Genomic DNA, 21751 nt, shown 5'->3' with positions numbered 1-21751 from the left:
TAGTCCCTCCCTTGTTGTCTGGGCAAGGGATGGCGGAGGCGGGGCAAGGGGCGGACTCCTAGTCCTCGCTTGCGTCAATCATGAGCACGGGGCGGGGCTGGAGACTAGGCACCCCAGCACGTCCTGCCCCGCCGGAAGTGAAGGTGCGGGTTCGGTCGCGGGCTCTGAGCGGGTGAGGCGCGCGGGGACACCGGCGCCGACAATCGGTGGGGGCGGGTGGGGGACGCCTCAGCTGGGGCCATTAGAGGGGAGCCCCTGGGACCCGAAGGGCGTTTGTCAGGTGGTACAAAGGGGAACCCCATGGAAAGAGGCGAAGGGGACGGATGCGCCCTGTCTAGGGGAGCTCGTTTGGCGACCCGGAGTTCCCAAGTCGGTGGGGAAGAAGGGAGGGCGGGGTTCTGAAAGGAGTGTGTTTGGCCTCCGGTTGGGCTGTTATTTAAGAAATGGCCGAGCAAGGCGGGTGGGCCTCGGTTGGAGATTAAGAGCCATCTTAAAAGGTGGAGGACCTAGGAGAGGCTGGGGTCGGGTGGGGTGGAGGAAGGTTGGGGGCGTTTAAATGTTCTGTGGACTCACAAGATCACAAGGTGGGCGGGAGGCTGAATGTAGACCTGATTTCATCATATCCCTATCCTGCCTCCCTGTTCTTGCAGCCCCTGCCCGGATGGCAGCAGTAATTCTAGGGGGAGACACCATGGGCCCTGAGCGTATCTTCCCCAATCAGACTGAGGAACTAGGACCACACCAGGGTCCTACAGAAGGCACTGGGGACTGGAGCAGTGAGGAGCCTGAGGAAGAACAGGAGGAAACCGGGGCAGGCCCAGCTGGCTACTCCTACCAGCCCCTGAACCAAGATCCTGAACCAGAGGAGGTGGAGCTGGCACCAATGGGAGATGGAGAAGATGTAGTCGCCGACATCCAGGATCGGATCCAGGTACGGTGGAGGAGGCATTGTTCCTGAGCAGGTGAAGCTGGGATCCTTGAAGGGCTGGCCCTGAACTATTTTATCTCTGGCTCTGCAGGCCCTGGGGCTTCATTTGCCAGACCCACCATTAGAAAGCGAGGACGAAGATGAGGAGGGAGCCACGGCATTGAGCAACCACAGCTCTATTCCCATGGACCCAGGTAAAAGAGATCAATTTTTCATGCTGGAATAATTATGGAGGAAAGGGACTGGCTAGAACCACGAGGTCACAGAGGAATACCCTGTTCCTAAAACGACAGTTTATAATCTAAGATTTTGCAGACTTCAGAATCCCGGCGAAATGCTATTCTGCTAGACTTGGGGAACGGGCAGGCTTGCCTAGAAAATAACAGATGGATTTGGTGACCTGGCTAGCCCAGTGGCTCTGGGTTAATTAACGGAATGGGAAGGGGAGCTGGTCCCATTGTTTCTTTTCTCTTATTGGTCTCTGCCTGTGATTTCAGAACATGTAGAACTGGTGAAAAGGACAATGGCTGGAGTAAGCCTGCCTGCGCCAGGGGTTCCGGCGTGGGCTCAGGAGATATCAGATGCCCAGTGGGAAGACGTGGTACAGAAGGCCCTCCAAGCCCGGCAGGCATCCCCTGCCTGGAAGTGACCACCTGGAGGTCTGCCTTACCTTCCTGCATTCCAGAGCGGAACCAGCACAGGACTGAACACATCCCTGGTTGTAATGTCCAGTTCCATCCTCCCCGTCTCCCCTTCCACATCAAGGCAAATCAGACTTCTCAGAGACCCACTTTATTCAGTTCTGTACATATGGGGACATCGGCCCAAGCCCAACCCACCTTCGCATGTATCACTCTGGAGAATAAAGCACCCTATGTACACAGCCAAAAGCTGCACTGCCTGTGCCCCTGGGACCTGGGTCTGGTCCTTCTAAGCCCTTGCCCCTCCATGGTAACTGAAAGGGACAAGTGAGGGCCTGCCCAGCATTAGCACAAACAAGGAAATAAATAGGTGTTGGGGGAGCCATGCTTGGGGCACTGCTCCCTGCTTCCTTCCTGCTAACTTTGGGAACCAACGGCACAGGAAAGCAGTCAGCCCCAGGTGGTCCCTTCCATGTCTGTGATCCCAGGGCTGCTGCTCACCAAAGAAGGGGCACAGGGTAGGGTGTTTGTTCATCCTCTTCTCTTGGTCCATCTGGGCCCTTATTCATCACCTACTGTCCATAGCCTATGCATTTCTGTTTGACCTCCCATGTGGTCTTGGTCAGACGGAGGGTAAAAGGAAATAATACAGCCCCCTCAGCCTGCGCACTGCTGGGGCTGGGGGCCTCCTTGTGCTGTGGGGGGTTGGCGCCCCTCCAGCTACTGACTCCAGGGGCCAGTGGGGCGTGACATAACTTTGGTGAGAATAATCTCCTGCCGCTCCCTGTGCCTCTGCAGGGGAGGGAGAGGAGACCCCTGGAGTTCAAATAAGGATGAGGGGAAGAGAGGAGCATATGTATTCCTGTGTGTATTTCTCAGAGCAGCCTCAGGTAGCTGTGGGGTTAGGAGCAGGAGGGGGACAGGCCTCCCCAGTTCTCTGAGCACGAAGCAGCTTAGTGCTCAGCCCATCTCTACTAGCCACAGGTAGGCATGAACACACTTGGGGGAGAAGAGGGACCACGCTGTGGGTGTCCCTGCTTCAAGTGCCACATCACCCTCCCTAGAGGAGCTAGACAGGCACTGCCTTGCCCCGCGTCAGTCAGTGGGGAGCAGAGGGTGGAGGGCGAGGGCGGCGTCCCCGGGCTGAGTGGGCTGTGGCCCTGTGGAGGGAAGGTGAGGGCGTCAGAGAGCCTCCTGGCTGGCAGTTAAGAACTCTTCTGCCCGCTTGTGCGCCTCCAGTGCCTTCATGGTGTACACATCCTGGGGCAGCTCCGACTTCCTCCGAAGCAGCACTTTCTCCTTCTTGATGTCCTTTAGCATCTGTGTACGGATACAGAGAAGGCGAGGACTGGTGACCAATTCCCAGTGCATTCTATTGTTTCCTCCCCTTATTCCTGGGCTCTGCTGCTCCTGTCTCCTCTCCCTCCCAGAGCTGTCTTTATTTCCTCTCCCCACTCCCTCTGTGCCCTGCCACCTGCATGGCCTCTGTCTCCACCGCCCTCTTCAGAAGCTGGATGTCCTCTGCTGTGGGGGTCTCTGTCTCCATTGAGTACACAGGTGGCAGTGGTGGCGGAGCTCGGAACATGGGATACTGAGAAGGAAAGGAGGCGTGGACGTGTGGGGAGAGCCACTTCCGAAGTCTGTGTGCCTCTACTCCCCCTCAAACAAACCCGCCCGCAGACCAAGATGGACCGCTCAGTTCCGGGTAACGGCAGAAAAACCTCACCTGGGGATTAAGTCGGGCCAGCTCCTCGATCTTTTGCCACATCTCTTCTCTTTCCTTCATTCGGAACCGGCCCCTGAGGAAGCAGAGACAGGATGGGGGTTGGGCGTGAGAGAGAAGCAAAGGGGCGCTAGTGGTGGACAAGCAAAGCCCTGCAGGCAGACATACGCACTTCTGCTTCTCCGCCTTGTACTGCTGTGTGCAGTCATCAAACAGCTTCTGATTCATCTCCATAAACAGCTTCAGGGCGTTGTAGATCAGCCCGTGGATTGTCCTGCCACGGGGGAAAGATGACGTATAGGAGGCCAGAGCCTGCCCTTCGTACTAGGACCCCAATTTGCCCTCTCCTAGGAGGTGTCTGCTAAGAGCTTTCTCAGTTACTACTATTTCACAAACGCCGCGGTGTAAGCTCATCTCTCTGACCAAATTACGTGACTTGAGGTGGGCATTTCAGGGTCTTTACAAATACTGGTCCGCTTATCCATCCTCCTCCCACCCCATGCTCCACGACCCACCTTCTTCCACTATTTCCTATGCTCTGGGCCACACTAATGGGCTCCCAGCAGCATGAGAGGCATCTGTGCTACAGGGTCCCTGCTTTTAGCAGGAAAGTCTTTTTACAACCCTGGAATTCAATACATACTAGGAAGGTCACATGAGCTTCTCACAGCATGGAATTAAGTCTCCAAAGCTGCAGACTCTCTGACCACAAGAAGAGGTGTAGTACAGGCCACTGCTCTGCTGTTTGGTATCACAGGGCATCCTCACAGAGGTATCTTCTCCCTAGTCAGTCCCTCAGGTTCTATCAACGTGCAGTGGGCACCGGCCCCACTCGCTGAGTGAGCACATGAGACTGTCGGCTCTTTTGTTCTCCCACACCCTCACAGGTTCCCAAACCAGAGCCCCAGGGCCAAACCCCACGCCAGCCCCCTACTTGTTCCAGTGGCTCTTGGAGTTCCTGTAGAGTGCGGGGAACATGATGGGGAGGACGCGGGCAGCATTGTCACTTATCAGGCTCATGATGTACTCATTGTTCCAGTAATAGAGAGCACGTTCTGCCACCTGGTGGGGACAGACGGGACTCCGTGGGGACACGGCTAGCTTTGCTCAAGAACACCCATTGGTGTCTGGGAGGCAGGGGCTGGGCCACGCTGCGTCTGGGTCTCACCTGGAAATGGGGGCTGGAGACACACTTGGCCAGCTGGCGGAAGAGTGGTTCCATGACTTTGCTGAACTCCGAAGGTTCAATGACATCCAGAATCTCCTCCAGCTCATTCAGGAACATCACCTCCTTGGGGCTGTGGGTCTTGGGCCAGAACTTGAGAAGTCCCACAATCACCTGTGAGATAAGGAGGACACGGGGGTCAAATTGTCCCTCAATACTTGCCTGGTTCTCCAGGAAGCCTTCCTACCCTCCCAACCACCCAACTCCCTGCTGGGCACAGCCTGGGTGGCCCCCACGAACTGCTCATGTTTCTCTAGCTTGGATCTGTTTCCTAGGCGTCCACAGGTTTTCCTTCTCCTTCAGAGAGGAAGCTATGTCACCAGTTGGGCCACATCTCCCCCGAGCACCCGCTTACAGGACAGCTCGACAGGTACAGACGGGCAAGTGCTGCTGACAGAGATGGACCCTGGGGCTTAGAGGAATTACCGGCTCGGTGAGACTGCTCTCCTTCTCCAAGAACTGCACCACACAGTATGCCAGCTGCGAAGAGGTTGAGGTGGGGAGGAGGTGAGGTTCACGGCCCAGGGCTCACCGAGGTGAGTGACAGAAGCAAGACCCCAGAAGAGGAGGTGTAGAGAGGAATTAGCCACTCCCTCTGCCACCCCATCCCAGCCGGAATACCTTCCCTCCCTCTCTTTTCTCTGTTGCGCGGGTCAGGGGTCATCAGGAGGAAGGCAGCTCACCTGAGGGTGGTAGACACTCAGGGACTTGACCTTGTGAAGGGGAAGCAAGACACGGATAAGGAACATCTTGTGCTCTTCCTTGAGGGGCAAGGCAAAGCCATTGATGATGCTAGGAGTTAAGGGAGGCTTGTGAGGACCAAACCAGAGCCCGGTCCAAGCTCACGGCGCCCAGCCTCCCAACCGTTTTCAGGCATGTGTGCCCCACCCCACGTCTCACCTGCCCAGGATCTCCAGGAGCTCAGCAATCCCGTTGTGATGCTCTGTCTCATAGATGAACCTAAGGGAAGAAAAATGTCTCTAGACCCCCCGATGCCCCTCCAGCATTGTCCAGTTCCCCCTACCTCTCTTCTCCCACCCCCCCCACCCCCTCAGTGGGGACTGGCTTCGCTCCTAAGCCTGGACTCCTGGCCTCACCTGTAGAAGATGTGGTTGATCTGCCTACGGATATAAGCCCGGAGACCCAAAAACTTGCCGTAGATGCGATGCAAGATGGTCTTGAGGAAGTCCCGCTCTCGAGGGTCCTCACTGTCAAACAGGTCCAAGAGCTGGGAGCAGGCAGGAGGAAAAGCTGTGAGCGAGGCAGCCGCCGAGGGAGGTGGGGCGGGGGGACATAGGATCCTGGCCAGGGGAAGCCCAGAGGTTCTCTGGAGACGGGGAGTGGGGACAAGTCTCTGGAAAAAGTGATTCTATTACCCTGCTCTACCCCGGGTGCTGTCTGAGTATGCAGGTTTGCACGCCCCCATTGAGGGGGGGAAGGTAACTTGTGTTGTTCTGTTTCCTTCCATTACGCTGGAAGCTTCTTAAGGGCAGAGTCGGTTTGTGTAACCCCAAGACGCAGCTGCAACCCAACATATGCAGCCGCAGGAGAAAGAGCAGCTGGACTGGAGCGAGGGGACGTGGCACTAGAGTTCATGAACTGGAGGGAGGGGAGGAACAGGATTTCAGGGACTCACAGCAAGGACAAACTTCTGGTCAATGTACTTCTTGGCAATGTTTGGCTGGAAATCCGGAGACTCGAGGAAACGTAAGAAAAACTCGTACACGAGCTGGGAGAGGAAAGGAGCATCCACTTAGGGGGTGGGGACTTACCCCTGGCGGCAGGTCTCTCAGTGCCCCAGTCCCTGCAGCCAGGGCCGGCCTCCCCCCTTTCCCTGGTACCTGCAGGTGTGGCCATGCGGCTTCCAGGGTGGGCTCATCTTCCTCTGGGTCAAACTCGGCCCCGGTGGGATTCGATGAAGGTGGCAGCGTCCGGAAGAGGTTCACGGAAAACTGAGGGGGAGGGCCCAGGTGAGAGCTCCGTCCAGGCTTCTCCGGGACCCCCGCCCCTGCCTGCTTTCCCCTTTCCCTGTGCCCACCATGGTGACAGCCTCAGGGTAAATGGCTTCGGTGACAACATCGCGGCTATGGGTGATGTACTCCACCATTTCGTTGAGTCCTGCCCGCTTCACCTCCTTGAATTTGAGGTCACTGAGTGGGTCTGACACAAAGTCAAAGAGGACGCAGCACTGGCGCAGCTTCTGGATAAACAGCTCCTCCCGCTCCTGGGTTGGCGAATCTGGAAGGGGGCCCCCACAGTCAGGTTCTTCACTGACACGCCCTACTCGCCTCACAGGGCTTTCCCCTAGCCCGTCCTGCCTCCATCCTGCTCCCCTGGCACTCCCAGCCCCGGTGGAATTACCCCTCATATTTGCTACAGTTCCCATCCCCACAAAATACCACAAAGCTCTACTCTGCTAACACCCGGTGCCCCCTAGGCTTGGTGCACCAGCCCCCTGACCTCTCCGAGTACCTTTCAGAGCAGGAAGCTTCTGCAACTCCCGGTTCTTGCTGAGGTTGAAGCGGGAGGAGCTTTGCCTTCGCTCCTTCTTGACAATCTGGGGCCCCCCTGAGTACTTGATTTTGCTGAGCTGCGTGGGGGGTGGTGTGCTGTTGCTGGGACGCTTGTTGGATGACGGTGGCTGAGACGGGGGCTGCGGCTGGGCCTGGGGTTGTGGCTGTGGCTGTGGCTGGGCCTGATCAAACAAGTGAGTTGTTGAAGTCCGAATTCCTCCTCCCACCCCAGGCCAGGACCACGGTCCGTCCATTCCCCAGTCCATGTGTGCCTGTGCGGACCTGGGCAGTGAGGAGCTGTCCCCTGCCCTGGAAGGAGCCAAGGCCAGGGTCACAGATAACTATGGGTTATCCCTGGAAGGGAGTGGTCACGGAGTCGTGTCTCCCCAAGTGATGCCTCTTGCCTGTCCATCCAGAGCTTTCTCAATGTTCACTACAGTTCACGAACAGGCGAAACTAATCGATGGTGACAGAGTCAGAAAAATGGCTATCTTTCCGGGGCTGAAGTCGGGGCGGTGAGGGGTGGTGTGTGGGCACTGACTGAGGAGAGGCATGAGGAACCTTCTGAGTCATTCTGTATCTGGACTGCCGCTGCGAGATGGTACACAGCCTATACCACGTACAAGTTCACTGAGCAGACACCTACGGTTACTGTACTGTCCACGTTACTGAATGTGTGATGGTCTTTCATGACAAGCTAAAAGACATTCATTCCCATGTCTCAGTAGTTTCACTACTAGAAATATAGCTTAAGAAAAATCCTAAATATAAAAGAAGGCTTTGGCCTTGTTATACTTTTTACAGCCTTATGTATAACAGGAAAGAAAGGAAGAAATGGGGTATCATGGAGTTAAAATCAACTTTATGACAACTATGTACTAAATACAATCATGCATGTTTCCGCCGTGAAAAATATTTCCACAGTCAGAGTAATTTACCCAAAATTGGTGCTAAGTATTTTGGGAGGAGGGGAAATGTCCACAGGGCGGTGTAAGACACCAAGGCCTTCATTTTCCACAGTAGGGAGTCAACAGATAATATCAAAACCTCAACAATTTAAAAAAAAGTGGAAGACTCTTATTTGAAAATCATAGAAGTCCATCTCCAAGGAAGGAGTTAGGAGTTGAACGTGGTTGTCACAGACCAACGGGGGGTGGGGTGGGGGGGAGCCTGGGCAGGGGCTGCCTTTTCCATTACAAACCCGAGACTTTCTGAACGATGTACATGTTCATGTCTGTCATGTTGATACAAACGTAAAATAAGGACACTGAGAACAGCGCGTGCAAAAGGAGCTCCTGCACGTTACGACACAGGCACAGAACCCAAAACCCTGGGAAGAAAAGGAAAAGAACAAGACCAAGTGCACCACTGTGGTCGTGACTATCTCCTGTGGTAACAGAATGATGGATGATTTTTTTTCTCCTTTTTGATATTCTGTACAAGCTGACACTGCTTTGATCTTGAGAGAAATACGGCTGATTTTTAAAAGCTACCTCTATGCTTCTTCCTAGACATGGGTGCAGAGCCCCTTTAAGCCCATTTGCAGAAGCCTACGCATGGATATTTGCACGCAGTCCACCCACAGGTATTGTCCAGGTAACCCCACTGGAAGAGGAGAGGCTGAGCCACGGGACAGCCCTTGCCCCCAACCAGGGACTGCAGTAGGGCTAGAGGAGTGAGGCCACGTCCAGATGGGCACCCAGAACACAGGAAAGTTGTCCTGTCCTCATATCTGCCACCCCCACCTCTTCTCCGGTCCCCTCCATAAACTCTTACTTCATACCATAAGGAGTGGGGGAATTTGAAATCTTCTGGGATAGGAGAAAGGGAAGCATGTTATGTTTTGTAAGCTCTGAATTTCTGATAGCAACAATTATGTTGAGCTTGTGACCTAACTGGGGATCAGAGAATGGGAAGGGAGCACGGGGTCCAGCCTGAGGCAGGTCTTGGGTCCAGTGTGGTTCACTACCACTTTGGCCATTTGGCCTCCTCCCCCACCTAAAATGACGGCCCCAGATACCAACTGGATGAGGGGAACGCAAGGCAGTGGGGCAAAGCAGCCATCATACACCTCTCCTGCCATGACCAGCACTCAGCTAGTGTGATTTTGGTTAGTGTGGGGCACCTGGAGTCTGGGGTCTCTCTTCCCTTATATGGCAGGTAGGTTACATGTTGATGGAGTGCGGGGGAGAGGGACGGGGGAGAGGTTACATGTTGATGGAGGGCGGGGGAGGGGGGCTAGAGTTTGGTATGCATTAGACTCTCCCCTGCTTTGTGCCTCCATTTCCCTGTCATAGGAACAACCACACCCTTATCTGTGGAGCTTAAGGGTCAAGGGCAGATGGGCGTGACTGCCTGGGTTTGACTCTTGGCTCTGCCATTTATTAGCTCAAAGTCATACAGTCGCTCTATGCCTCAGTTTCTTCATCTGTAAAATGGGAATGACAACAGTACTTACCTCAAAGGATTGTAATAAGGATTTAAATGAACAGTACATGGCACTCAGAAGTGTTTTATAAGCAGTATCTTCTATTACTGTTATTCATTATTTCCCATCCCTGGATTTTAGGAATGCAGCCTGGAAATTCCTGAAATTAACACACCTCAAATGTTCCTTAGAGTCCATTATCTTCCTTGTTTTAAAATGGGGGAACCCATGAAGGCATTGAATCTTTCAAGACCCAGCTTAAGTCCCACCTTTCTCCAAAAACCCTTCTCAGATGACTCCAAACCTTGGTTATCTACCCCGTCCCCAGCCTCCTGACACTACTTGTCTGTCCCACTGGCTCTGTGCTCACCCCCAGTGACACCTCTTATTCTACCTGTTCACATGCCATTCCCCCCACTAGAGAGCCAGGCCCTTGAAAGCCTGGACCCTGGTTTGCTCCGCTCTGGGTGCCCTCAGCACTAGCACCTGACAGGCATTCAACAAATGTGTGATTGGTTGATTGACTGGGGGCTAAACCCAGGCCCCTTCCCACAAGCCCTTCCTGTACCAATCTAGAAACCCTCAGAACGGAGCCCTGGCCAGAGGCAGGAGCAGAGTGAGAGGGGGAAACATTAGTGTGAGAAGTTCTGTGGCAGTGGAGGAAGCAGTCTCGGGAAGAACACGTCTCTCTCCATCCTCCCAGACAGACACAGATATCCTGCACTTTCACGAACCTCACACCGAGGGCACGTCCAGAGAAAGGAGCCATCCTTCCCAGCGAGGGAGAAACAAGGCCTCCATTTTCTCTGCTAACGATGAGGGCGTTGGACTAGATCAGTGGTTTCCCAACCATTCTCCACGTAAGGTTTCAAGGGAAGACAGGGTTGCATGGCTAAAAATCAAAGTTTAAAAACCACCCAACAGGCCATCCCGGTGGCTCAGGCAGTTGGAGCTCCGTGCTCCTAACTCCGAAGGCTGCCAGTTCGATTCCCACATGGGCCAGTGGGCTCTCAACCACAAAGTTGCCAGTTCAATTCCTCGAGTCCCGCAAGGGATGGTGGGCAGCGCCCTCTGCAACTAAGATTGAACACAGCACCTTGAGCTGAGCTGCCGCTGAGCTCCCAGATGGCTCAGTTGGTTGGAGCCTGTCCTCTCAACCACAAGGTTGCCGGTTTGACTCCCGCAAGGGATGGTGGGCTGCGCCCCCTGCAACTAGAAAACAGTAACTGGACCTGGAGCTGAGCTGCGCCCTCCACAGCTAAGATTGAAAGGACAACAACTTAACTTGGAAAAAAAAAGGCCTGAAAGTACACTATTCCCCAATAAAAGTCCTGTTCCCCTTCCCCAATAAAATCTTTAAAAAACAAAAAAACAAAAACAAAAAAAAACACCACCCAACGAGTTGGTGCCTATGGTCCCTTCCCTACTAGGATTGCATTAAAGGCTGGGGGGACTGGGGAGCAGCTGAGCAGGCTGAGCCGGCCCCACCCCCACCCCATGGGGCCACCCCTATTTTATAAGGACCAGACTCCTAGGCCCCAGACACAAAAAGCATCTGAGAGACAGCTGGGCTGGACCAGCCAGCAAAGACCTTGGCCGCCAAGCCTCGATGAGGCTTCCTTGGTGAGTCTGTTCGCCCTTGGCTAGGAAACATGCGCGTCAGAAGGGAGGTAAGGGGATATGCCAGCATCTCACTTCACGTACAACACTTTCTCCTAAAAGCTCCAGCTTCTAACTTCTCCTCCACTGACCTGGGCGGGAGGTGGGAGGCAGGCGAGTCCCCTGGAGAACGTTGTGCGGCCATCAGAGCATGCGTGGACACTGATTAAAAGCAGTGGGGCCAACCTGCTGTCCACCCCTCCTATAGCCTGCCCACTCCCATTTCTGAGACTCTGTAGTGGCGCTCGCCTTGAGACTCTGCTTAAAGTACGTTCTCCTCCCACTTCTACTAAACTCTCAACAGGATCCACACTCCAAGAAGCCTTCCTAGATTCCGGCCTCCAGCAAGTAAGTGGCACCCTGAATTTCCACACCGCACTCACACAGGAGACAGCAACTACACTGCCAACTATCCTCCGAACCAAACCTGGTCCAACCTGATCCTCACATACCCACCATCAACCCACACACTGAAACATAAATAAAACAGGAGATAGAAATATGATTTAAGCACCACAGAAAGTATTGTAACAGAAAGACGAAAGATCAACAGTGAAAAATGCAGAGATCAGGGTTATAGCTTTGGCGTTGTGAATTAACTAGCCAAAAGCTAAAAAGATTGATTTTAGTGTAAAACCCTCAACACCACAGAGGCATTCTCTCCTATGCTGACAACGAGAGCTCGATCGAGCTGTGCTTAATTCGTTCCTTCATTTCTCCAATAAACATCACGCTCAGCATTAGAGATTAAAAGGTGAACAAAACCTGGCCCTTGCCCTCCAAGAGCTCACAGTCCAGTGGGCACGACAGACACAAAAGCAGCTTTTAATACAGGGAAATTCAAAAGCAGAGACAGCAACAAAGGATAGGGGAATACAGAAGGCTGAGCTAAACGCTCTGCCTGAGAACGACGGAGGGAAGATGTCCCGGGAAAGGTGACTGTTCATTTGGCTCTTAAAGGATAAACGTGAGTTTAGGCAAAGAAAGAAAGGACAGAGATAAAGCAGTCCAGATCAATGGAGCCGCATGGATGAGGGCCATGCGTCACAAAAGCGCTCATTGTATTAGAAGATGGCATGTCCGGTGGGCAAGAAACCAGGATGGGCACTAGAAGAACGGGGTGGGACCAGCACAGGAGGGCGAGGGTGTGAATTTTTGAACAAAGAGATGCCAACAGAGGTTTTCAAGTAAAGGACTGATACGACCAAAAATGTATTTAGGGTAACCACTCTGGCTATAGGGTGGCCAGGCTGAAGTGGGGGAGAATGGGATAATTTCTTCCTCCCTCTGCCCCCACTCCCAGAACTCAAGACTGGGCGTACCACATAGAAACACCCACAGCACGGACCTGCTTTCTCCAAGAACAGACCAAGAGAGACCTCTGCCTGCAGCGGCAGGTCACAGTGAGTCTGCCCTAAACGCTCAAGGCTCCTTTCCATTCTGAGACTCTCTTTTAGAATCTTGGAGCCAGTGTCTCATGTCATCTAGAACACAGGACAACTGGCTCCCAAGCCGCATGGACCTGGGTTGAATTCCAGCTCCGCTGTTTTACTGCCGAGTGAAAAGTGATTTAACTGAGCCAAGCCTCAGTTTCGTCTGTAAAATGGGGATGACGATGACGATGACAGAATGACCTCACAGGAGTGCTGTGAACAGTTAAACGAGGAGGTTTTAAGATTTACATGCATGCCAAGTACTCAGCACAGAACCTGGGACAGTGTGTACTGGGGAGAAATGTGTCCCCTCCCCGCCAAATTCACATCAACCCAACATCTGTGAACATGACCTTACTTGGAAATAGGGTCTTTGCAGAGGTAATCAAATTAAGATGAGATCACACTGGATTAGGCTGGGCCCTAAATCCAATAGGACTGGCGTCCTTATGAGAAGAGGGACATCTGGACACAGAGACACAAAGACAGACAGGGGAGAAGAGCATGTGACGATGGAGGCAAAGACTGGCGTGATGCGTCTACAAGCCAAAGAACGCCAAGGGTTGTTGAGCACCGTAGGAGCTAGGAGAGGGGCGTGGAGCAGACTCTTCCCTAGGACCTCAGAGGGACCATGGCCTGCGGACACCTTGAGATCAGACTTCTAGCCTCCAGAACTGTGAGAGAATAAGCCTCTGTTATTTTCATCCGCCAGTTTATGGTAATTTGTTATGGCTGCCCAAAGAAACGAATATACAAGTCACGGTGCAATAAAATAAATGCTGGCTGCTATAATTATTAGGATCAATGGGAAGGACTGGCAAATGCTTGACATGGGAAATTTGGTGTAAGAGCCCAAAACTCTGGACGAGATGAAGGGCGATGAAAGGACTGTGCCAAACAGCTTCTGCTGACCTGCGCCTCACAACCTGGCCCCAACTTTTCCACCATCCCTCTGCCTGAGGCCACCGGGCTGCATTTTTAGAAATTCATGGAGCAGAATTCCTGCAGCTGCCTCATACAGGTGAGCCGTGAGCAGCGTTTCCCAACACAGAGTTCAAGGTGAACTCAACACTCTTCTTTTCCAGAGGGCTTGATATTGACACACTGCCTTTAACAGATTTGTCCAGAAAGGCAGTGGGTGAGACTTGGTGCCAGAAGAGCAAACAGCAGGAGCTGGGACCTCCTGAGGATCGAGTGGGTGGGCAAGGAAGGCCGCTTCCAGGACATGACATCCAATCTATCTAATAACCGAACAAGTAGGAGTTAGGAAACAGTGGGGAGCAGCCCCCTACCTATTCCTTTCTGTCCCTTTCAACCAGGTTTCTAAGTCTCTCTTGTTGCTTTGAAGGTCAGTTGCCAGCTCCCAACTACATGCCCTGGGGGTCCCACAGATGTCATCATTCCTGAAGGGAGGCTGAGCCCAGAGAGAGTGTCCCCCAGAAGCAGGGGCTGAGGATACTGGGAACCAAGAGCAAGAACACACGGGTGTGGGGAAGAAGCCAGCTCTTCCCCTCAGAGCTCACAGGCTGGCAACACCCAGCGAGAAGGGCTAAGCGGACACCTGTTCAGATCCCTGTGCTCGTGCAGAGCAAGGAGGACTTTATCTTCTGAGGTCCTCAACTTCCATATCTGTAAAATGGGGGAAACCTACGCTGCTTCTTCCAATTCATTACTCAACGGAGGCCTAAAACGATGGCCACAGGTGACAAAAGTCACCTGTGACAGAATGACCTCTATCACCGAGGTGGTAAGGACCAGAAGAACCCAGAACAATCTAAATCCGGAGTTAACTCCAAACCCTTGTTAACTGATCTCTTCTCCCAACACACACGAGACCCGCCCATAATTAGAGAGTCTGGGTCCTGTTCTCCTCCATCCCTCTGAACGGGAGGCAGGCGAGAGGAATCAAGGATTCCCAGCTCCTGGGTGACGCGGGCACGGGCTCACCGTGTTCTCAGGACCCTTCACCAGCCTGAGCATCCCACCGAGCACCGAGCAAACTTTCTGGACTTCCTGAAGTGCCTCCACCCTCGCGTGCTCTCCGCCTGCCGTTTATTGCTTTACAGCCGGAGATTGCTGGGCTGTGCTGACCTCTGCTCGCGGCTGCCCTTCAGCAGCTCCCATCTGATTGGGATCAAGGACAGTGGGCCCAACCCTGCCCGACTCAGGGCCACCAGCCACTCCCCACCTCCTTCCCCACCCGGAGCCATGCTGAAGCCACTTGCCACACCACTGACAGCTGTGTACTTCTTCCCTTCTCCCCGGGACCTGGTACCCCTAGCTTTTTGCCCGAAGGAAGAAGGAATGCTCCATACTCAAAGCTGGCAGACAGAGACACAACTTTCACAGGAATTGCTGGGGAGCCTGAAGAATGGGAAAGCTTATTTGGGCTACACCAGCCAAAGGGAAAGCCTGACTGAGGGGGGTGTGCATGGGCTGCCCAAGTCTCTCCCAGGCTCTCGAAGCCTCCTTCCCTCCTGCCCAGATCCCTCTAACCGTCCAGCTCTAACCGGAGCTGATGTCTGCAGCACGACTAGGGCTGCGCCCATATTCATTACCTCCTCAGTGCTCTCGCCTCCACCATCCTTGCCCGAGCTGCTGGGCTTGGCCGTGCCTTTGGCAAGCTTGGGGGGCTCCTGAAGGGAGAAGATGGAGGTAGAGTTAGCAGAAGCCAGGGGAAGGGAAAGACCGTGTCTGGACTCCTTAGGTCTTAGTTGTAATTATCCTCTGTCCAATTTCCTCAGTCAGAACCCCCGAGCACCTAACTGGTCCCCAGCCCAGGGGAAGAGGGATTGGGGTACACAAAGGGAAATTCAGTCCCTCCACGGCGTTTAGCATCTGGTTGGGAAGGCATCTCCATCACACAATAATTAAACACGATGGTGCTCTTTCACCTCCCAAGGTTAGCGTACGAGTTCGGGTCCGGGAGGGCCTCTGTCAAGAACCAGGGTGAGAAGTCTCAAGGGGAAAGCATCATGGAACAAGCTGCTTAGACTGACTGCTGGCTAAAGTGGGCAGAGGGTGCCGGAGGAGTCTGGCATGCTGGAAGGAGTCCCTCCTCTCCCCCCCAGGGCCATCTGGAAACATCTGGAAGCATTTTTTTGGATATCACCAATAGCACCCAGACCAGAGGGTGCTACTGGCATACCCAGGGATGGTACAGGCATGGGCACTGTCCCAGGAATGCCTCGCTGGACAAGCATCGGGGTGAGGCCCTGAGCTGCTACAAAGCATGAGCAGTAGTCCCAAGGCTCCCTCGGGAACCTGGCCACTGGCTCGGAGCCCTGGCCTACCCAGCGTCTCTTCCTATGCTTCCGGCCAAAACAAGCAACTGCACAGGAACAGGATGGGGAAAATGTGGAAAAGACTTGGGGATTGAAGTCTGGCTGCAAGCTCAAAACAAATCATTGGTGTGCCATGGCGGCTCCCGTGACCTTCTGTCCACTTAACAGACCTGTGTGGCGTGCTGGGCACTGGGAGACATGGAGGTGCCCCCGTCCTTGGCACTGATGGGGCCACTCTGGAGGCTCTGGTTCAGCTGTGAGCATCTGACTTTGGGAGGGACAAAGACAAACCCTAAGTTTTCTTGGGGGAGGCGGTGGCTGGGAAATACAACCCATACTGGGAGTGGATTCAAAAGCATGTCCTGAGAGCAACAGCTGCAGGAACTGGGAGAGGTAACAATGGAAGGGAGGAGTCATGGCGGGAGGGCCAGCACGAGGGATCTTTACAAATAACTAGAGGGCTGCTCTGTGGACTAAAGATGCCACTTGTTCCATGTGGATCCAGAGGCCCAAGAGCCAAGGCCGGAGCGGCAGGAAGACAGGCTGAGGCTCCAAACAAAGAAGAATTTTCTCCTGCACAGAAATCGGCTGCTTAATGAGGCTGCAAGCGCCCCAACCCCAAGAGCATTCAAGCCGGGGAGCACTCATGCCTCCTCTAAGGCCTTTTGCAGAATGGACTCAAGCCTTCAGTGAAGACCAGCTTGGAGGGCCATGAAAATCACCTCTAGCTCAGAGATTCTGTGACTCAACAGCACCCGAGCCCCTTCCGTGAGAAGTGTTAAATCAAGTGATTGTGACTATGGGGGCAAAAGGAATTCGGGAAGAAGAGAGCTGTGTGGGCTGCAGTAGGGGGAAGGCTTCCTGGGGGAGGGGAGGAAGGAAGCCATTCGCAGGTGTGGAGCATCTCGCACCAGCAGGCAGGAGCTCCGTCTTTGGGCTGAGCCCTCTCCCACTGCCTACTGACCAGGCTGGGCTCACTGAGTCCTCACCGAGTGGCCAGCGAGTGGCTCAGAGCACGGGGTGGAGAGGAAAAGGATGAGGGGGGTACAGGCAGGACACAACACTGAGGTGACAGTCTGCACACATCCCAGATGTGGGCCCTTGGACAAAGCTGGTCCCTCTTTGTACACGTCTCATCTCTCTACTTGACAAGCTCCTGATTCTTTTTTGTGCCCCTCCACCCACCGTACAGCTCTCTCACGGAATGTGCCTAAGAGGGATCCCAGCTGCCTGGGGGTGTGGGTGTGGGAAGACCAGACACACCACTCTTGCTCCCCGGCTCCTACACAACAGGTGAAGGGCACACACCTCAGCCCAGCCCAGCAGTCCAGCGCCGCCTGGCACCGGGGTTTGGAGCCAACCCTATGTTCCGGGCCCAACTTTGACGAGTTATATAATCATGGGCAAATGAACTAGCCTCTCTGAGCCTCAGTTTCCTCATCTATTAAGTGACGACAATCATGGTACCTAATTCCCTTAGCACGGTGTCTGGCACATGAAAACCTTAATGTTAGTCAATGTTATTACTAGTATAATGAACAAGAAGGAAGTGGGAGGGAGTCAGGGAACCCCACCCTGGAACCTAAGAGAGATAAGTCCCAGCTCAGAACGTGAGGGAAGAGGAGGGATGCAAATCCTCCCAGGCGATTGACTCAGCATCCATCCATTGAGTGCCTACTGTGTGCAAGGGAGATGCCGAGCCAAAATGGAGGTTAGTTATCTCAAGGGGAAGAAAAGACTTGTCCACAATTGATTCCAGCCCAAGGGAACACAAAAGGGCCATAGGTGACCTATCGAGAGTTCTACAAATCCAGGGGAGGAGGGAGAGCTCAATCCCAATCCCAATGGAGGGTTTCAGGAAAGGCTTCAGGGAGGAAACCTGGAAGGATGACTGTGACAGGGGCCAACAGAGATGAAGGGGGAAGGGGACAGGTAATGGATGCACAAGAAAAATCCTCTACCCATCCCTTCTTTCTGCCTCCACCACATCCAGGCAAACCTCAGTCACACGTCACCTCCCTCCTCCTCAGGACTTGCGTCTCCTCCTCCACTGAAGGAGGCCAAATGCAATTGGAAATCAAAAGCAGAAAGTTAAACCTTAAAGGGGATCAGAGATGCCTGGCCCTCTGCACCCTGATCCTTCCAAGACTCTTTTCCAACCAAATACTTAGCAAGTCTAATTAAAAAGTTTTCTTCTTTTCAGTCATCTGGTAGAGAAAGGCTTTTTGGGGACAGGGCAGTAGTCATTCCCTCGGACTAAAAACTACAGGTAGGTAGGGATCTCACCAGCTTCCCCTGAATTCCATGCCCCTCCACACTCCTTGAAGGAGCCCCTTAGCCCCTGGTGTGACTGACTTGTATATGTATCATCTATAGCTAAGCTACGCAAACTCACCTCAGCATGCCCACTCCCCAAAGACAGGGACTGGGGTGGGGCACACAACCTTGCCCAGCTCAGCACCCCAGGAGGTTCAGCGCCCAGTACACCATCACCAACCCAACACTCAGAACGTCAGGCCCTGAGAGGTGATGGGAACAACCCCAAATCAGAGCTGCCGGGCAGATCTCCAACAGCCCCAGGATAAAGAGTTTCATTGATAAGGTCAGAGATTGGCCCAGCAACCCAGCCAATCAGAGGGCAAATGAAAGCAAGACACCTCTGGGGTCATCAAGATGGGTTGCTTTATGCTGGTGCAGAACCCAGGTCAGAGCTCTCCCCCACCGCGAGAGGCCAGCCAGGAGAGAAGCTGGGGGAGGCTGGAACTGGTATCCTAGCATCCTCTGGGTGAGTCTGTACCTCAAAGGAACCACACCTCTGAGTCAGACTCAGCAACAGCAGGAAATAGAGGGTAGAGAAAGGCAGGGATGAAGAACAGGGGAAGGCGGTATGGAGGTAGAAGAAGGTGAAAGAAGGCAACATCAAGAAATGGCCTGTATCAGGACACCATGCCAAAGGCCAGGGTGTTTCAGGGCTGGCTGGCCTGTGGGGCAAGAAGGAAAAGTAATCGGAGAGTTAGGGCAGATGCCGGATTTGTAGACAGTATGGACCAGGAAAGACAGAAGTCCAGCACCGATGCAAAAAAGGAAAAATGCAAAGGATTAAGGGAAGAAGCCTGCTCAGATTTGGAAAGGTGACTGGTTTAAAGAACCTGGGAGTTAGCTGATGCCTCTTAGGGGGGACTTTGGTACAGAAGAGGCCTTTATGTCAGGAGCCCTGATATTGCAGCGGGGCCTCCCGCAGGCTGTGTGACCTTGGCCAAGTCCCTTCCCCTGTCCAAGCCTCAGTCTTCTCATCAGTACCACGAGGGATTGCACTGAATGCGCTCCCATCCAGCACAGACATTCTGAGGTTCCATCCACAGAAGGGAAGGCTCCGTTCTGGCTTACAAGTTTGTGTGTGAAGGAAGAAAGAGAGGGAGGGGCCTAGGCCAGATTTGGTGGAGAAGAGAGAAAGCAGAGCTGTTCTAGGTCAGGGAGCTTGGCAGAGCGGGAGAAGGGGGTGTAGGGGACGATGGAAAAGGCCAGCCCAGGCCCAAGAGGGTGAGAGGGGGAGGGAAGAGGCTGGGGGGGGGGTGTTCTGGGGGGAGGTGCAGTCTCAGATGAGGGGCTGTCCCAAACGAGCAAATGGGTGGGGGATGGGGGAGAGTGGTGGGAGCAGAAAAAGCAGAGGAGTGACCCGGGATTGGGGCAGATCTGGAGGGAAGGGGTTACCCTAGGCCGGGGGTATGTGGAGGAAGGAAGGGAGGTGTAAGTGGGGGGACTCTATCCCGGGCAAGGTGAGGGAGCTTTCCCAGCTGCAGCACAGGCTGGGGGTGCGACCAGCAGCGGGGGCGGAGGGCTGGCCCAGGGAGTCCTACGGGGGCCGGACGGGAGGGTCAGTCTGGGGCTGTCCCGGGCCTGGCTCGGGCCCCTCCCAGAGGTCCGCGCAGGCCCCAAGGCGGAGGCGCGGGAAAATGGGCCACGCTCACCTTCTCCTTCTTCAGTTTATAGGGCATCTCGGCCCGTCCGGACCCGGCCCGGCTCCTGCGGCCCCGCTCCGGCTCCGGCTTTGCTCGGCCGCACTCGGCCCGCTCGGCGTCTCTTCGCCACCGCCTGCGCGCTGCGCCCGGGTCGAGCGGTGTCTGCGCCTCCAATTGGCCCGAACTCTTACAAACCTGCCTGACAACCAGGCGCCGCCTCTTCGGATTGGGTATTGGAGCCAAGCTGCTTCCTTTTTTTCTCATTGGAAAGGAAGAGTACAAACCGCCAGGGTTCGGCTGCCAGAATTGGCTAAAGTGGGAGATCCCGCCTTAAAGTGGGTCGAGCATAGCTGAGGAGGCGGGGGTAAGGGGAAGCCCAAGCTTAGCCCCCAGTGCCGCACTCCCGCGTCCGTGGTACGTGGGCCTCGGCCATTCTTTGCAACCCGTTCGGTTCCAAAGTGACTCGCACTCTTTACCCACTCTGCTACTCCGCCCAGTCCGAATTGAGGGAAAGAAGCCCTCAAATGAAGGGTACCTTTCTTCATCAGGGTAATGTAGCACTAACTGCATTCATGCAAAATTGGAGGATAGAGCTCCCAAGAGTCCTGGAGGGCATGAGTTTCCAGACAGGGCTTTCAGAGGATCAAAGCGGAAGCCTGGCAGGCCAGGACTTGGGTAAGATGAGATAGGAATCCCGAGTTTGTTGCAGCTTTGAAAAGAGGGTCCCCGTCCCCACTGCAAGTGTCCTGGGATTGGGGAACCAGCTAAATTTGAGCACTTGGGGACACAGTGGAAAAGCTACCTCATTGTGGAGTGTCTCAGGAAATAGATCCCTTACTCCCCACCCTACCCAAGCCAAGGTCGTAATGGATAAAATCAGTTCCTGCCCTCAGGGAGTTCCAGTCTGGCGAAGTCCGCAGACGTGTGTAAACAGATGAGTTAGATACAGTGTAATAAATGACAAACCTAGAGGTGGCTGGAAGAATGTTTCAGAAAGTCAACTCCAGTAGCAGATTGACTAGGTGAAGAAACTGGAGAAGGCTCAAGAATAAGCCTGTGGTCCTTGCCCAGGAGAGCAATGTTATAAGACAGTGGCCATGGGCCTGGAGAAGGAAGGACAGAATCGGGAAGTGTGTAGAGAAGCAATAGGATTTGGTGATTCATTGGATTGTGGGGAGAATAGTAAGGGAAAGGGAGGAGTTGAGGATGACTTCAGGAAGCCGTCAGAGATGTAGGAGGAAAACGGGTCATAATGGCAAAAGAAGTAAAAGAGAAGTGGTCAATAGTGTCAAACTCCAGAGAGCTTGGGTAAGATAAAGGTCAAACAGCATCATCTTAATTCCGCAGTTAAGAGGTTATGGGTGATCTTTGCAAGAAAGTTTCAGAGGAGTGGAAGGTTATAGTGGGTTGAAGAGTGAGCAAGGGCTGTGGAAGTAAAGGCAATAAATGTGGGCTTCTGGCTATCTTAAAGGAGTAGTATTTGGATTTCAGTGACTAATGACGATTTCAAGGTAATGCAAAGTGGACTGCATGTCAACCATTAATGATTTGCTGGAGGAAAAGCCTGGGAGGAGAGGACATTTATTAGTGGATGGATATTTATATCTGTAGGGGTGTTAACTGAGTCAGGATACCAGATGTGGTTACACATTCCCAAGGCCTCAAGGAACACCATAGTCCTGAGCCCTAGAACTTGCCTGCAACTGTGTAAAGCAGGCATATCTTCCTTGGACCCACTCTACCATTCTACCGTCCTCCCAGTCCTTGGTCCCTCTATGAGGCAGGGGACAGAGGCACATAATAGTTTAGAATTATCAAATGGGAACTTTCATCCATGTGGATTTGGGCACCGAGGACATTCTTGCACGTTGTTTTAAAAATGTGGAACTGGGCAATTTCAGGTATTGGACTAGAGGTACCTCTAGGCACTGTATAGTCACGCATTTAAAAAAAAGCTG

General features: G+C 53.7%; 2 protein-coding genes across 3 annotated transcripts; one reads left to right on the top strand and one right to left on the bottom strand.

Annotated features, from left to right (window-relative positions):
- Window positions 1-22: 22 nt before the first annotated feature.
- On the top strand, window positions 23-1811 carry MEA1 (male-enhanced antigen 1). Of its 2 annotated transcripts, none has more exons than XM_019738381.2 (4): window positions 23-143; window positions 651-931; window positions 1020-1122; window positions 1426-1811. In XM_019738381.2, the coding sequence occupies exons 2-4, from the start codon at window positions 662-664 to the stop codon at window positions 1575-1577; spliced, it is 525 nt and encodes a 174-aa protein (XP_019593940.1). In that variant the 5' UTR covers window positions 23-143; window positions 651-661; the 3' UTR covers window positions 1578-1811. The 2 variants fall into 2 exon arrangements, with proteins under 2 accessions (XP_019593940.1, XP_019593941.1); XM_019738382.2 differs by having other exon boundaries at window positions 33-172.
- Window positions 1705-19961, bottom strand: PPP2R5D (protein phosphatase 2 regulatory subunit B'delta). Its single transcript, XM_074332953.1, has 16 exons — window positions 19803-19961; window positions 15109-15186; window positions 6990-7212; window positions 6556-6755; window positions 6359-6469; window positions 6154-6246; window positions 5615-5745; window positions 5418-5477; window positions 5201-5309; window positions 4944-4997; window positions 4461-4631; window positions 4227-4354; window positions 3465-3566; window positions 3296-3368; window positions 3044-3160; window positions 1705-2889 (listed from the first exon to the last, which is right to left on the bottom strand). The coding sequence occupies exons 1-16, from the start codon at window positions 19827-19829 to the stop codon at window positions 2752-2754; spliced, it is 1815 nt and encodes a 604-aa protein (XP_074189054.1). The 5' UTR covers window positions 19830-19961; the 3' UTR covers window positions 1705-2751.
- Between the last annotated feature and the right edge of the window lie 1790 nt (window positions 19962-21751).

This window comes from Rhinolophus sinicus, linkage group LG05 (assembly GCF_036562045.2).
Source record: "Rhinolophus sinicus isolate RSC01 linkage group LG05, ASM3656204v1, whole genome shotgun sequence".
In the NCBI taxonomy this organism is placed as follows: Eukaryota; Metazoa; Chordata; class Mammalia; order Chiroptera; family Rhinolophidae; genus Rhinolophus; species Rhinolophus sinicus.
This window is presented reverse-complemented; position numbering and strand designations above follow the sequence as displayed.